Source organism: Eubalaena glacialis, chromosome 11 (assembly GCF_028564815.1).
Source record: "Eubalaena glacialis isolate mEubGla1 chromosome 11, mEubGla1.1.hap2.+ XY, whole genome shotgun sequence".
NCBI lineage: Eukaryota > Metazoa > Chordata > Mammalia > Artiodactyla > Balaenidae > Eubalaena > Eubalaena glacialis.
The window spans coordinates 61,332,167-61,344,922 of NC_083726.1; the positions used below are offsets into that span (position 1 = coordinate 61,332,167).

Consider the following 12,756-nt stretch of genomic DNA (forward strand, 5'->3'; position numbering starts at 1 on the left):
ACAAAAAGTACCCAGGCTCCTGACTAAAGAGGGGACTTGTCTGCATATAGTTGGGTATCTAATTTGCACATCTTAAGAGAAAAGCTGTAGAAACTATCCTAGACCTTACTCCCCTCCCTCCAGTAATGTTTCCCTAGCCCCCGCAGGATCTCCCCAGGGCTCCCCAGCTGTGCACCCTCTCTTCTGACCAACGCCCCTCCCTCCACAAAATCTCCCCCAACAGTGTTTCTATTCAAATTCTGGCTCTTCTCCCTGCAGTATTCTTCAGAGCCCTCTCTCCCTTACAAGATCCTAGCTCCATCCTTTTTCAACAACAAAAATCTCCTAATTAGATTCCACTTTGCACTCTCCCATACCTTGATGTCTGTGTCTGGGGTGACAAACTCCTTCAGGCACTCAATGGGACCCATAAGAAATGGGCAGTGGGAGGAGAAAACCTGGAGGAAAGAGAATACAAGTGAGTCCAAGGGACAGTGGCCGCTGCCTTCAAACAGGTGGAAACAAAGAAACAAAAAAAGGGCCTCAGCTTAGATAAGAACTTAGCCAGCTTCCCATGCTACTTCTCTCCTCATGCGTCTAGGTTTCTTCAGCTCATCTAGCCTCAAAGAACTTCCAGGACCTCTACCGAATTAAGCTCCATTCTCCTCAATGCTCACCAACCCTTTCCACAACTTCTCACACAAGCCCTACCCAAGGCTTTATCCTGTGGCAGCCCCCTCTCCCCCAGCTCACCTCCCGAAGTCCCTCTTGGGCCATGGCTCTAAAACTGAGGATAACTCCAATGATGGTCATACGCTTCAGCACATTATCAGCCCCTGAGGAGAAAGAAGAGCGTTCAAGAAGAGAACTTAGGAGAATGGCAACGGTTTTGCTTCTTTAGACCCAGCCTAGGCCCCAGAGCCCCAAAAACCCGTCATCCACAATGCTTTTCCCACAGTTCCTTCTCCCTTTAGGAGACGTGCTCACCCATCAGCTGGGGAAGCAGAGAAGCCATCAAGTCTGCCTTGCTAAAGTTGGATCTGATCTGAACAAGTACATCCATGTTTTCCACCACCAGCTTCTGCAGCCAGGACACAGAGCCATTAAGCACGAAAAGATGAGACCCATGGTACATCTTCCCCCCCGGTCTCCTACCCCTACCCTTCTTCCCCCGGGGGCTGGACCTTCTTCACGGGGACTTGCGTCCACAGTACCTTCAGCTCCACAATCTGAGAGGTCACATGCCACATCAGGTTTTCACTCAGGAACTTCATGCCATAGGGGCCCAGGAGTTCAGCCAAAGCCCGCAACTCTGCAATAGAGTCACAGAGGTCCCAGGTGGGACTCAGAGGACACTGGTGTGTTTGCACAATAGCTATAGGGTAACGTGAACACCTTAAGTGTTTTTCAGCAAGGAAAGGAAGTGGGAAGTTGGAGAGCAAACGTAGCCTGAAATCCTGTATTCAGGTGACAGGTCTGGCCTGCCTGTGGGACAATTTACCCTCTCCCCACTGGTACTCATACCATGACGTACCACAAATGATAACTATTTACTTTTCATTCCTATAAGAATCTAGACTTTCCCAGTCCCTTTACATGGCACCAGGGCTTTACTCTTGCTGCACTAGCTGCACTAGCTTTATCAGATGTTAAGCCCCTCTCTGAGCCTCAGTTCACTTCTCTGTAAAATGAAGAAATTAATATCCACTCTGAATACCTCACAGAGTTGATATGATAGCATAATCAGTACACATCCCCAGACTCCCAGCTGTCTTTTCCCCTAAATTCTTCTTCCCTCAAGCCTGCCCCATTACCTTATCCCTCCCTACCCAGCCTGCTTCTGGCCCTTTGTGAATTAAATAAAACCTGGCTGAGGAAATCCCATGTTAGAAACACTAGTGACAAATTCAGACAGGGAAGAGCTCCAGCTATGATCTTTGGCTATGGGTGGTCCCAGCAGAGAAAACCATAAAGACCAAAAGTAACAAGAGACCAGTAGAGGAAAGGTGAGTTTAACATAGTTAACAAGAGTTCAGAGGGAAAAGGAAATCAAGGCTCCACACTCAAGTGTTTAAAGGCAGGACCAGTTGATCTCCACCTCTACCACTGACAAAGGAAGTGGAACTGGTCACAGCAGCTGACACAGAGCCTCATGTGGAATAAATACTAAACATTTTTAGAGTCACCTATTTACAATAGGAACAACTGAGCTGAGAACTAGAAAAGGATTTCCTAACTGGCCAACTTAGATAATTCTAAAATGGCTGAAAGAGAGGCAGAGGGGCTGAACTGCCTTCTCTGGAGAGAAGACACACTGATCTACTGATTTGGATCTGCCAACTCTCCTTACTCTAGTCCTCTCTAGGCTAGTAACCCTAGGGCATCCTTCTCTATCCATCTATCTATTTTTGCAGCAGCATTGCCCCATCACCATGGTAACCCAGGGAAATTGGGGTGGGGGTGGTAGAAGGGGGAATCAGCATTACCTCCTGCTGCTCGTCAGTTGTCAGGAAGACCTAAAGCTGATTTTAGATGCTGCCTACAGTCTGTGGGAGGAGTTGATAAGAAGGGGACATCTGAAGCCTCCAGCAGGTAAAGGGTAGGGTCAGCTCACTGATGGAGTCAGTATGAGGGTAAGAAGAAGGCAGAGCTGGAAAACAGAACTGTATACTCTGACTTTCATAACACCCCCCAAGGAAGGGGAAGAATGGGGAGGGCAGGGTCATTGAAACATCTCCTACCTGTCTCAGATACCACGCGGGGTCCATGATTTATACGGAGGTGAGAGGAAGCAGGAAGCAGTGGGATAGTTCATGAATCAGTCAGTCAGTAAAACAAATCTATTAAAAAGGATCTGCATGGCTTCAAGCCCTCTTTAAAAAGAGGATAACTTCCCAACTCATTCACGACACACTCATCTGCCTGCCTTGAGACACAAAAGCACTTCTATACACTGGGAAGCAGCGTGACAGAGTGACTAAGCACCCAGGTTCTGGAATTTGACTGCCTTGAGTTGAAATCCCAGTTCTACCATCTATGAATGATGTATGACCTTAATCAAGCTCCTTAACCTCTCTGTGTCTCAGTGTCCTCATCTGTAAAATGGGGGTAATAAGAGTACCTACCTCAAGGCTGCTGTGAGGAGTAAAGGAGTTAAATACATGTGAACATTTAGAACCAAGCCCACACTAAATGTCATCCATTATCTCATCATCATTATTAAACATCAGCAATCCAAGCACTAGCTAAGGCTCTAAAACTTATCCCTCAGGAAGAAGATGCCATGACGTCAGACCACTGTTTAATAATTCCAAACATCAGAATGTCCTCCTTACATTTATCCTTTACCCCTCATTATATGTCCTACTCTTTACTCTTTGTGGAAATGGAAAATAACCATTTACTACCCTTCGAAGAATAAATCCTTTCAGTGACTTGAGTGCCCCTGCCTAGCTCCTAACTCCCCTCATCCTCCCTCTCCACCTTCAACCCCCAAGCCACTCCTCAATTCTGGGTCTCACTTGAAATCTCTTTTTACTGTCCCTAAGGTAGAATCTAGCAGAGATCTAGGAGAGTACAGAATGAGCCTCTGGGAAGGTAGGAGAATTTAGATGGGATCCATAGGTTAAGATATTGTATTGAGGGGAAAGGTTCGGCTCCCTGACAGGAGACCGGGCTCTGGGCTCACCAGAGATGTCAGAGAACTCCTCTGCGCTGAAGTTCTGCTCCCCTTCTCTGGGGAGGCTGATGAAGGCCTGCATGGCTGGTGAGAGGATAATGGTTCCACTGCTCGCCTGTCTAAGCAGACTTTCTAGGTACCTACAAGGTTGGCAAGAAAGCACAGAAGATTAGTGTTCAATCCTTTCTCCCATACCACCACCACTGGGCTCAGGAAGAGAAACTCCACCAAAGGCTGGGGTGGGGAGAAGAGACTCAAAGAAGACAGTACAACACTCTAATTAACACCCCAAGCTGTTGGCTCAAAAACAACTGGCAGTAGCGTGGTTCCACTTTGCCTCTAATCTGCAGGGCATTTGGCTGTGCTGTCAGACGTAATGGTGTGCACGCCCTACCACCTTTTCCAGCTACTGCACACCCCTCACCCTTGGCCTTCCTCTGTCAGGTGAGACAAGCCTAAGCTGACAAGACAAAAAATTCCTACTAATTGGGCTCCTCTGAAATATACTTAGCCTCAACCTCTCCAACGAGAGTGTTGGACTAAGGGCCTGGGACCCTGGAAGCAGGTCTCAAGTCAAACCTCCTGGACAGAGAGAGGCCCCGTGAACACTTGTCATCCAGTCTCCAAATATGCCCTCCTGACCTCTGGGCAAGCTGAGAAGGCTTCCAGCCAGTGTCAGCAGAGGGCGTGGCAACGCCTGCCACTCACCCAGGCACTAGCTCCGGGCCTAGGTCTTACAGAAGTCACAAGCTAACCAGGGGTAGGTCAAAACCAGCACTCAAACGTGAGGGTTTTTCCTTTTAATTTGAATTAGCTGTCAAATTTTGGAAACTGAGAGATTTTACATTACAATAAGGATTCAGTGGGGCAGCGATCAGATGGAGCTAAGTGGTGGCTGCCGCCTTTTAGAGGGGCACGCCCTCTCCAGCTATTCAAAGTCCCCACCTGGCCCACAACACCCATTTACCTTACCTGCCAGGCCCCTGTTGGCATTTTACGGTAAACCTTGTCTCAGTCTTTCCCCTTCCTCAGGGGGTTCTTTGCAGCCGGGCTCCTGCCGAGCTGATACTGGATTAAGAACGCCACCCAGTGGCTTAGGGAGGTAGGAATCCAGCTCCTCTCCATCCTTAACCCTCAAAGGAAATACTGCTGACCCCTGCCTCCTCCAGTCTGGGGGAGCAGGCCCCTTTCGCTATGAAGAACAATCTACTAGACGTGACACGGTCATGTCGGGAGGTAAGGAGCAGGTAAGGAGACAGTGCTCCGGAGAGATGGTGTGAGACAGAATGGTCTCCAGGGGGAGAAACTGGACAAAGAGAGAAATAAGAGAACTTCAGAAAGAGGAAGAGAGATCACTTGAAATGAAAACAGTAAGAATCCAGAAAAGGAAGGTTAAGAAGGGCAGATTAAGAGGAAAAGGGTCAAATTGCTACAGAGTAGATCAACGGATGTTACATGGAAGCTTAGAAAGAGACCTCATGGTGGACAGAGGGGATCTGAGTTTGCCCCCAGCTTACAGCTCCAGTCCTCGGGCAGAAACAAGCTTCTGTTTGGGGGTCTATGACCCTAGGAGCTAAAATGCCTGGTCCCGAGGTCCTACTGCATAAAGGAAAAAGTGCTAACAAAGAAGTAAGGCAGTGAGAGAGGATAAGCAACACTGACCAATTTGTGTAGAGAGTGGTGATAGTCTGTTCCCCACACGAGTCCAGTGGCTGCGTCTGCTGCAGGAGGGCGTTGCGGATGACTCTGGACACATCTGCACCCAAAAACTGGGCCAGTGACTTTATGAAACCGATGTACGCTTTGACTCCTGCCAAGAGCTCAGAAGGCCTGGCGATCTCCTGGGTTGTGGCATTGTAGCCAGCCAGCCACACAATGGCTCTAGGTGACAAAAACCATAATCACAATCATAATGACAAACATAGTAACAGTTATCACATTTATACTGTGTTCTGGGTGCTGTACTATGATTTAACGACACGCATTATCTCATGTAAATCTCACAGCAACCCAATAAGGTAGGTACAATTATTATCCCCATTTTACGGATGAAGAAACTGAGACGCAGTAAGCCACTTGCCATCTGTGAAGACCACACAGCTGGCAAGTGGCAGAGCTGGGACCTGAATCCAATAACATTTGATTCTCAATCACCATGCTCTTCTGCCTCCAATGGAGAAATTAAATCAGGTGGTAAAAGACCTGGGCTCCCAAATGCCATCTAACTGTACATGCTTGCTTACAACCTCCTGCATTCTCAGGGCCAGCATTTGTCTTTTCTCCTCGGAAAAAATTAGTTCCAATCACTGTCAGAAATGGAAAACCACACCCAGAAATCCTTAGAAGTTCAGTGCAATCCCAAGTGGCCACGGGATGCCAAGTGGAGAGACAGTACACTTGGCTGGCACACATCTATAGCCAACCTTAGAGAAGGTAGAATAACTGTCCACGCTGTATTATTTTAGGGGCACACCAGGAACACCCCTCCTCACTGGACTCCCAGCCCCTTCCAAAATACCTTCCCCAGGAACCTGAGAATTCACAATTAGAGTCAGTCCTCTGCCTGAGGCTTTCTTCCTTGTTAAAATGTAAACAGTAGGGGAAAGAGGAACATTAGACTTTGCCAACACAAGCTTTTGTCAGTCATCTGCACATCAGTATGAAAGAGTCCATCAGGTTCTCCCTAAAGCCACAGATGTTTGGGAGTTTTTTGTTTGTTCTGTGTTTTTGGGAAACTGTTTATGGCAGGGGAGGGGAAGGGAACAGGAGGGCCTACTCCCTAGACGAAAAGGAACAGAGAAGAGGTACCACTTGAGGAAAAATACTACGGAAGGGATAGACGGGAGGCAAGCCTAATCTATTTTAGAGTTTTCATTGAGGCCAAACCTTTAGGCCAACTTCCAGGCTTTAGGAACAATGATGCCAGTGACATGCTGCTCCAGGGCCTAGAAACCATTGCCAGCTTCTGAAGGTTTACGCATGGATGATTATCAAATTGTCATCTTCTTGACATTTTATATGCACCTGAGACACTTCCTTCCATATAGCTAAAGTGTACGGAATGAAAACAAACTAATTTTACTGTCACCCAAGCAAAAAACTAATTGAAAAATTAGCCTGCATCTCCGACAGTCAAGGCACAGACTCCTAACTGTTCTCCCTACTCCTGTCCTTGGCCCCCCTAGTGCAGACAGAGTGAATCTACTGAAATGTTGAGTGAAATCATGTTCCTGCTCTGCTCAAACCCTGCCTAGGCTCCCTGTCTCACTCAGAATCAAAGCCAAAATCCTTACAATGGCATAGAGCCACCTGAACAGTCAGTCTGCCACTCCTCCAGCCTCTCTGACCTCACGTCCTACCAGTCTCCCCCGGGCTCACACTGGTCTCCTCCTTGTTCCCTGAACATACCAGGCATGTTCCCACCTCAGAGCCTTCACACTTGCTGTTTCCTCCGCCCAGAATGTCCTTTCCCCAGATAGTCATCCACTTGGCTTCCTCAATTCCTTCAGGAGTTCACTCAAATGTCACTTTCTCAAGCAGACCTTCCCTGGCCACCCTATGTAAAATTTCACCACCACCACCGCTACACACTTTCCATCTCCTTTTCCTGCTTTAACTTTCTGCTTAGCACTTATTTTCTAATCTACTATATATCCTACGTTCTTATTTTGCTTGTCTCTCCCGCTAGAAGGTAAGCTTTATGTGGCCAGGAATCTTTATTTCTTTTGTATACTGCTGTATTAACAGCTTCGAGAACACTGATGACACACAATAGATGTTCAATAAATACTTGTTAAGTGAATGAATAAATATACTACGTATTGCAAAATGAAACACAGAAGACTAGGAGATTATTCATAAAAAATTTTTCCCCTCACTCCCCTAATTTGCCTACTATAGTGCCCAATTTCAATATAAGGACTGTTCCTGCAGCTTCAGGGAGCAACAGAATGAGAGGCAAAGTGGAGGGAAGGGAATTTATTTTGTTGAGGCCTATATATGTCACTCATTATTATCTTTAATTCTCTACCAATTCTCAATTACAGGTAATTCTCATTATAAGGTAAATATCATTATCCTTACTCTATAGGGTAGGAAATTAAGGCTCAAACAAGTTAGATAACCTGCTCTGATGTCTTAGCTAACAGCATCAACACAGATCTGCTGACTGCAAAGGCCCCACTCACCCTACTAAATCAGTGATGACCAGTTCTGGTTGTTCATCAAAACCACCTATAGAGGGACTTCCCTGGTGGTCCAGTGGTAAAGAATCCGCCTTACAATTCAGGGGACATGGGTTCGATCCCTGGTCAGGGAACTAAGATCCCACATGTCGTGGGGCAACTAAGCCCACGCACCACAACTACTGAGCTCGAGCGCCTCAACTAGAGAGCCCGTGTGCCACAAACTACAGAGCCCATGCGCTCTGGAACCCGTATGCCACATCTACAGAGTCCACATGCCCTGGAGCCTGCACGCCACAACTAGATAGAGAGAACCCGCATGCCACAACTAGAGAGAAGCTCACGCGCTGCAACGAAAGATCCCACATGCCTCAGCGAAGATCCAGCATGCTGCAACTAAGACCCGACGCAGCCAAAAATAAATTAAATAAATAAATAAATAATAAAATAAATCTTAAAAAAAAAAAAAAGAAACCTACAGAGGTTTGGGGTTCTTTTATTTATTTGTTTGTTTGTTTGTTTGTTTATTTTTGGCTGCATTGGGTCTTCGTTACTGCGCACAGGCTTTCTCTAGTTGCGGCGAGCAGGGGCTACTCTTCATTGCAGTGCACGGGTTTCTCATTGTGGTGGCTTCTCTTGTTGCGGAGCACGGGCTCTAGGCGCACGGGCTTCAGTAGCTGTGCACGCGGGCTCAGTAGTTGTGGCTCGCAGGCTCTAGAGCACAGGCTCAGTAGTTGTGGCACACAGGCTTATTTGCTCCGCAGCATGTGGGATCTTCTTAGACCAGGGATCAAACCCGTGTGCCCTGCATTGGCAGGCAGATTCTTAACCACTGCGCCACCAGGGAAGTCTGGGTTCTTTTCATTTATTTATTTTTAATAGAGATGCTTGGGACCTATGCCAGATTGACTGCATCAGAATGACCACCAAGATGGATCTAATGGAACCCAACTTTGAGAACTACCATACTAGGTAAACAGAAGACAACAAAAGAGTGATACCTGTTGAGTCTGGCCTCCAGATGGCTGCTGAGATACTCAGAAGGGAAGATGGTGTGTTCAAATACACAGAAGCTGTGTACATGATTCATTGTCAGTGCCAATTCTGTCAAGTTTAGGTGTAGCTTGTCCATGCTGGGTAAAATTGAGAAAGTAAAATGAGCCTCCATTACAGGTCTGGCACTGCCTGCTAGTATCTGGGGAGGATCTGTCAGGCCCATGACCCTCAGACCCCTTTCATCTTCTGGAAAAACTCAGCCTAGAAGAGTACACATTGATGGTGACTTCAAAGGCAAAGTATAAAATTCATATTTAAGCGCTTTTCCATATCTGTCATTCCCCACCACCACTTCCGCACTCTTTTGCTGCATCACCTTCCCTCTTTCCTGTTCTCCCTTCTTTGAGGTAGTGCCCTGCTGGCCCCCTAAGGCCTAGGTCCTCACTTGGTGACAATGCTGCGGTTCTTCCGGTGACTCTCAGCTCCTGGTTTGTCCCTCTCAGGCTCTCCTTTTCTCGGAGTCTGCCTCTGCTTCATGGTTTTCTTGTTTTTGGCCTTGCTGATGGTAGTGGCACAGTGCTTAGGTAGAAGCTTTAGAAACAAACACAAGTGAATGGAGAAATGAGATTCATTCCTAAAACTGCCGAGTAATCCATCTAACAGTTATAAATAGGTCCCTCCCTTATTGTCTGTTCTTTTCTCGTTCTGCCTTTCTCTCTCTTTCCTTCCATGCATCTCTTCATTTGGAATTACTCTTAGAGCACGATAGCATCCATGAGAAAACTGGTTTTCTTACTTGATAGTCACACTTGTTTTTTTTAAAATCCAAGCTTCTACTGTTTCCAAAAAATCAAGTCTACCTTGATGGGCAAAGGTGCGTCAACCTTGAAACTATGCAAAGCTGTCTGTGGTAGATTCTGAAAGTAGTTCCAAAAAACGCAACTCCATTAGTAATGGCAACATCACTATTTATTCAAAATGATAACTTTGGAGGTGCCAATACTCATTTGCAAAAGTTTTGGTGCGTGTGAAAATAATACATAATGTTTTAGTCAACCCTGATACAGCACTGAGCAAATATCTTTAACCGCGTCCTTTGCATGTAGTAGGTATTCAAGTTGAGTGATGAATATACCCATAATTGTACTTGTTTACATATCTTCCTTGCATTAATTATTTAAATTTCTTTCAAACATGTATTTGTACACCTTTCTCCCTTAAATTGGGACGTTCCCCAAGGGCAGGAATTGTGTACCTTTCCTTCTGGGACCCCATTCCAAAAACCCAGCACAGGGCTTAGTGCCCAATAAATACCAAATAATATAGCAGCTAACATCTATTGAGAATTGCATACCAAATATTTAACATACGCTATTTCATTTCACCTTTATGATACTTCTTCTAAGAAACTATTTTTGGACTTCCCTGGTGGCACAGTGGTTAAGAATCTGCCTGCCAATGCAGAGGACACGGGTTCGATCCCTGGTCCAGGAGGATCCCACGTGCCACGGAGCAACTAAGCCTGTGCGCCACAACTACTGAGCCTGCGTGCCACAACTATTGAGCCCGTGCACCACAACTACTGAAGCCCGCATACCCTAGAGCCCACGTGCCACAACTACTGAAGCCCGTGCACTCTAGGGCCCGTGCTCTGCAACAAGAGAAGCCACCACAATGAGAAGCCCACAAACCACAGTGAAGAGTAGCCCCCGCTCACCACAACTAGAGAAAGCCCGCACGCAGCAACGAAGACCCAACACAGCCAAAAATTTAAAAAAATAAAAAGAAACTATTTTTATCCCCATTTTACATATGAGAAAATGGGAAGGTTAAGTAATAATATAACTGTGCATATGTACACACACACACACGTACGCACGCACATGCACACAACCTGACTCCCCTCCTACCAAAGTTGCTACAAAGCCTGACTCAAACCCAGGAAGGGTGGGTAGTCTAGGAAACCTGAAAGAATCCAGGGCAACAGCGGAACAAGTTCTTCATTTTCAAATTTCCTATAAACTTAGGTTGAGCTAATCATGACTGGGTGCTATGAGTCAGTCAATGGAGGGGAGGGGAAAACAACAGACAAAGACACAAAAACAAAGCAGAAATTTCCAGCTGAAAATCAGCAAACAGAATCCAGAAGCAAAGTGAAGAATAACACTATGATGGTGAAGTATGTTGAATTAGTGATTCAATATTAAAATCCATTAACATAATTCAAAATACTAATAAAATCAGGAAGGTTGACTCCTCAAAAAAAAAAAAAAAAGACACAAAAGCAGCCTTGAGGATAAACACAGAGGAGGTGCCTGAAAATGTTCAGATAGCTACAGATTAGGGTGCAGATGGACAGAAAGGTGAGACAAGACAGGTGATCTGGGGCCACTGTTCTAAGTATGTGTACACAGGGCAGAGAGAGGAGGGGAAGTAAATTAGAAAGTTAACTCATCTCTTGGAACACTTCAAATGAAAGCACAGATTTTGTTGCAGTGCAGCTGTTCAAATTAGAGTATTTTTAGACACTTCTGTTGAGCCCCAAGGGAGTAAAGACTCACGATGGAACTACACTAAAAAAAGAAGCCTGCCATAAACTCATGTACACAAAAGCCCTAGCCCTACCTGAAAGGGTTAGAGAACTTGGTGTTTGAGAAGAAGATAGAGGTAGATAGAGGGGAAGGCAGCAAGGGACTGCAGAGGGCAGACTGAAACAGAGAGAGGGCTGAGCCTACCTGCTCACTCAGGTTTCGCTGTTCAGCACAGACCTCCAGGACACAGTTGCTGGTCTGCTTGGCCAACTCTTCCAGGAAGGAGTTGCAGTGATGAAGGCCATGGTTCTTCAGGTGGGGGTACTTTGGGAAAGAGGACCCAAGGAAGAAACTGTCATCACCAGGACAACCACTTCTTCCTCATAATACTGTTCTGAGCCCTAGCCTGAGCCACCCACTCCTACAGAAGAAGAAAATGAGACCCACAGAGAGTACACATTCTACATAAAGCTGAGACATTTAGGGACTTGCATCAGATACCTATGTTTGTACCCTTCCTGGGACTAAACTCAACCCTTGGAATTGTGTTTTGGGGGAATAAGAATGATATGTGATTAAAGAGATGACAGGGTTTGGAGTTCAGGGTACTCACCTCCTCTGGGCACATCTCATGAGTGCAGTGGACAAAGTGAGCACAAATCAGGGGAAAAGCAATGGCATAACGCAACATGGCAGGTTCCTCCAGGGTCATAGCAAACATCTTCTCAAAGGTACGAAGATGAAAGCTGCGGAAAAAGGGGAAGGACACTTACAACCAGGGTTTAGGAGCTGGTCCCTTTGAGATAGAGAGAATATTCAATCTTTCAACAAATATTTATTGATATTCACCCCTCCCTCCTTAATTTCCCTACCCTTAAGGTAGACGGGAACCCAAGAAACTCAACCCTTTCAGACTTTTTTACTGGATCCCAGGACAGGTTAGTATTGGGTTGGCCAAAAAGTTCGTCTGGTTTTTTTCTGTAAGATGGCTCTAGTAGCACTTAGTTGTCTTTAACTTCATTTGAAACAACTTTTGTTAGATTGTATTGTGACAGCTGTCATTATCAGCATGCCTTTAAAAAAAAACTTATCAAAATTGGTGAATTTTTGTGTAGCCATTTTAGGATTGAAGATGAGAGAAAAAAAGCAACATTTCTGGCATATTATGCTTTATTATTTCAAGAAAGGTAAAAACGCAACTGAAACGCAGAAAAAGATTTGTGCAGTGTATGGAGAAGGTGCTGTGACTGATCAAAGGTGTCAAAAGTGATTTACGAAGTTTCGTGCTGGAGATTTCTCGCTGGACAATGCTCCATGCTCGGGTAGACCAGTTGACGTTGATAGAGATCAAATTGAGACATTAATTGAGAACAATCAATGCTATACC

At 45.8% G+C, this 12,756-nt stretch overlaps 1 protein-coding gene across 1 annotated transcript in view; it reads right to left on the reverse strand.

Moving 5' to 3' along the window:
• Nucleotides 1–12,756, reverse strand: part of NCKAP1L (NCK associated protein 1 like) — a 41,084-nt gene that overhangs the window by 10,973 nt on the left and 17,355 nt on the right. Inside the window, exons 17-26 of the mRNA XM_061204825.1 lie at nt 11,983–12,115; nt 11,574–11,693; nt 9,284–9,429; nt 8,844–8,975; nt 5,321–5,539; nt 3,668–3,798; nt 1,194–1,291; nt 967–1,060; nt 733–815; nt 357–437 (exon numbers count right to left, since the gene is read on the reverse strand). Coding sequence (XP_061060808.1) covers nt 357–437; nt 733–815; nt 967–1,060; nt 1,194–1,291; nt 3,668–3,798; nt 5,321–5,539; nt 8,844–8,975; nt 9,284–9,429; nt 11,574–11,693; nt 11,983–12,115 — 1,237 coding nt within the window. The remainder of the gene's footprint in view (nt 1–356; nt 438–732; nt 816–966; nt 1,061–1,193; nt 1,292–3,667; nt 3,799–5,320; nt 5,540–8,843; nt 8,976–9,283; nt 9,430–11,573; nt 11,694–11,982; nt 12,116–12,756) is intronic.